General features: G+C 34.1%; 1 protein-coding gene across 2 annotated transcripts in view; it reads right to left on the bottom strand.

Moving 5' to 3' along the window:
• Positions 1–2,417, bottom strand: part of NAPB (NSF attachment protein beta) — a 36,963-nt gene continuing 34,546 nt past the window's right edge. For both annotated transcript variants that reach the window (XM_006757252.2, XM_015559726.1), the window contains 3 exons: positions 2,174–2,242; positions 1,752–1,802; positions 1–769 (listed from right to left, as the gene is read on the bottom strand). In XM_006757252.2, the coding sequence (XP_006757315.1) occupies positions 659–769; positions 1,752–1,802; positions 2,174–2,242 (231 nt within the window). In that variant the 3' untranslated portion in view covers positions 1–658. The remainder of the gene's footprint in view (positions 770–1,751; positions 1,803–2,173; positions 2,243–2,417) is intronic.

Here is a 2,417-nt window from a genome sequence, read left to right as displayed (position 1 = left end):
TCATAAATCTTATATATTTGTGTGTGTGTAAATACAAAGCAGTCAAACCCACCTTGACATTTATCCACACACATAAGCAAGTTTAAGTGACGCAGGCAGACCTGTGCTCCGAATTTTCACATGCATGTTAGCATAGGGAACAATGTCAAAAGTAGAAACTGGTCATTAGTATCATCAAAAAATCACAAGATAACAACAACAAATTTATAATAAAGAAAGTCATCAACTGATTCCTAACAACCACCCTAAACTAAATACATACACTTAGAGAATACATCCAGATGCAAATTTACAGAGAGTATGCAAAGCAGCGATTAGAGCAAATTGGGTTAATTACTCAAGTCCAAGAAAAAGGACAGAATATGTGGCAAAACTAAACATGACTCTGCAAATATCAAACAAGAATAAAATTCTGAAGTAGTACTCGGAAAACTCTGGGGACTCTGGCAAGCATGAAATAGCCCATCACACCCACAATATGCACAGGAGATTCTTTTATCCATTTGCTTAACAGGGATATAAACACAGAAACACACACGCATTGTTTGGTTCATGTGCAACAAAACTAAGCCATTAAATGGGCATCCCATAAAGATCACTTGGTCCTAAGAGGAACTAAAAAGGAGTTAGCTGCATGCCACAAAGACGTATAAATGTTTCACTTTAGGTCTCCGTCTCCTTCTCCATCCCCTTGGATGGACTTTTTGATACGAAGCAACATGGTAGTAAGCCACTGATCCAAGCGAGATATTGAGTCAAATTCCTTCACCTAGTTTAAGGTTAAAGGAACAGGAATTAGTCTATGGAAATGCAATTGAAATAAAGCAGCTGTTTAAACTTAAATAGTGATAATCAACCAACTTTCTTCATTTAAAATTATTCATTCCAGTTCACAACAGTCATTAAAAATTATTTTTTCATTATTCTCTGCCTATTTTGATGGGGCTATTAACAAGTTTCTGTGCCTTTTATATTGCTTTGTATATAACATATGATGACAAAAATCCCTAACAGCCTTTATAATTGGAAGAAGATCACAATTAATATGACAAAGGAAATTAGACCGTGCATAAGACTTAGAAGGGAACATGGAAAATTAACAGTGTTCCAATATTCACTGAACAAGAAAAAAAGGTATTTGCAGAGACAGGATGTATGGAAGCAGGATTCCTTTAACTTACTGCAACACATTAATAAAGAATAAGACTTCAATAGGATGTAAATGGCTTTGCAGCAAAAGTTAAATGGGAAAACCTTCCTTCCCACCACTGCTTCAAAGCCATGATAAATACATTAATGGCAGATACTGAGAAACTTGTTTGACTCTAAACATAAGATGCCAAAAGATGGGAAAACAGAAGATAGATGAATATAAAGAAAAAATCTTCCATTTATGTTATGCCAGGAATATAGCAAACTCTCACTGCTTTGTTTTTATATTTTAAATTGTACTGAACTGATTTTACTTTACACTTATTTCTGGAGCATATTATTTTCAAAAGAAAACATTCAAACAGCAAATTATAACAGTATATGATTTTTTTTCTTGAATTTGCCTTATAGTTAAATTCACCATGGCTAATGAAACAATATAATTGTATAGGTTTGTGGGATATAAAAAAACATGATCTTTGGAAAATACAATTGGGTATACTGGAATAATGTTCAAATAAATGCTTACAATGAAAAGAAGAAAAAGATCCTGTAATAAACCTTTTAAGTACGTATTATATTTCAAAGACATAACTTACTGCTTCAGTGTAAGCTTCACTGTTCTGTTCTTCATGAGCTTCTAGAAGTTTCTAGTAACATAAATATGGAAAAATTAGATTGGTAGGCTAAAAAAGTTCTATCTGTGAATAGAGATACTTTAAATACAGAAGTAGCCTTAGTATCACATTAACTGATGTTGCTAAATACTTTAAAAAACTGGAGAAATATTCAAGTACAAATGAAGAATGACCCCAAGCCCTGGGTCCAGTATTTGAGCCAACATTTCTGAATTGCCTGCTTCGGAACACAACACTATGTCCCTGACTCTCAGTGGCGTTTAAAACCTAATATGCAAAAGTAGGAAAGGCTCTTCCGCAGACTCCACAGATTTATCCTTCACTTCACACCCAGTCCCACCTGACAGCAAAGGCTTTTTCTTCAAAGTCCTAATATTACTTACTTTCAATAATTTACATTCTCTTGAATCAGTAAATGCTGGAAACATTTCCTCATATTTCTCAAGAGCCAGCTGAGAGAGAAAAACATTTGTTAATGTCTGACTCACTAAACCAGGAAACACAGCTTTGAACATTCTTATTTTTTTTTAAATATATTTTATTGATTTTTTACAGAGAGGAAGGGATAGGGATAGAGAGTTAGAAACATCGATGAGAGAGAAACATCGATCAGCTGCCTCCTGCACA

This window comes from Myotis davidii, unplaced genomic scaffold (genome assembly GCF_000327345.1).
Source record: "Myotis davidii unplaced genomic scaffold, ASM32734v1 scaffold435, whole genome shotgun sequence".
NCBI lineage: Eukaryota > Metazoa > Chordata > Mammalia > Chiroptera > Vespertilionidae > Myotis > Myotis davidii.
This window is presented reverse-complemented; position numbering and strand designations above follow the sequence as displayed.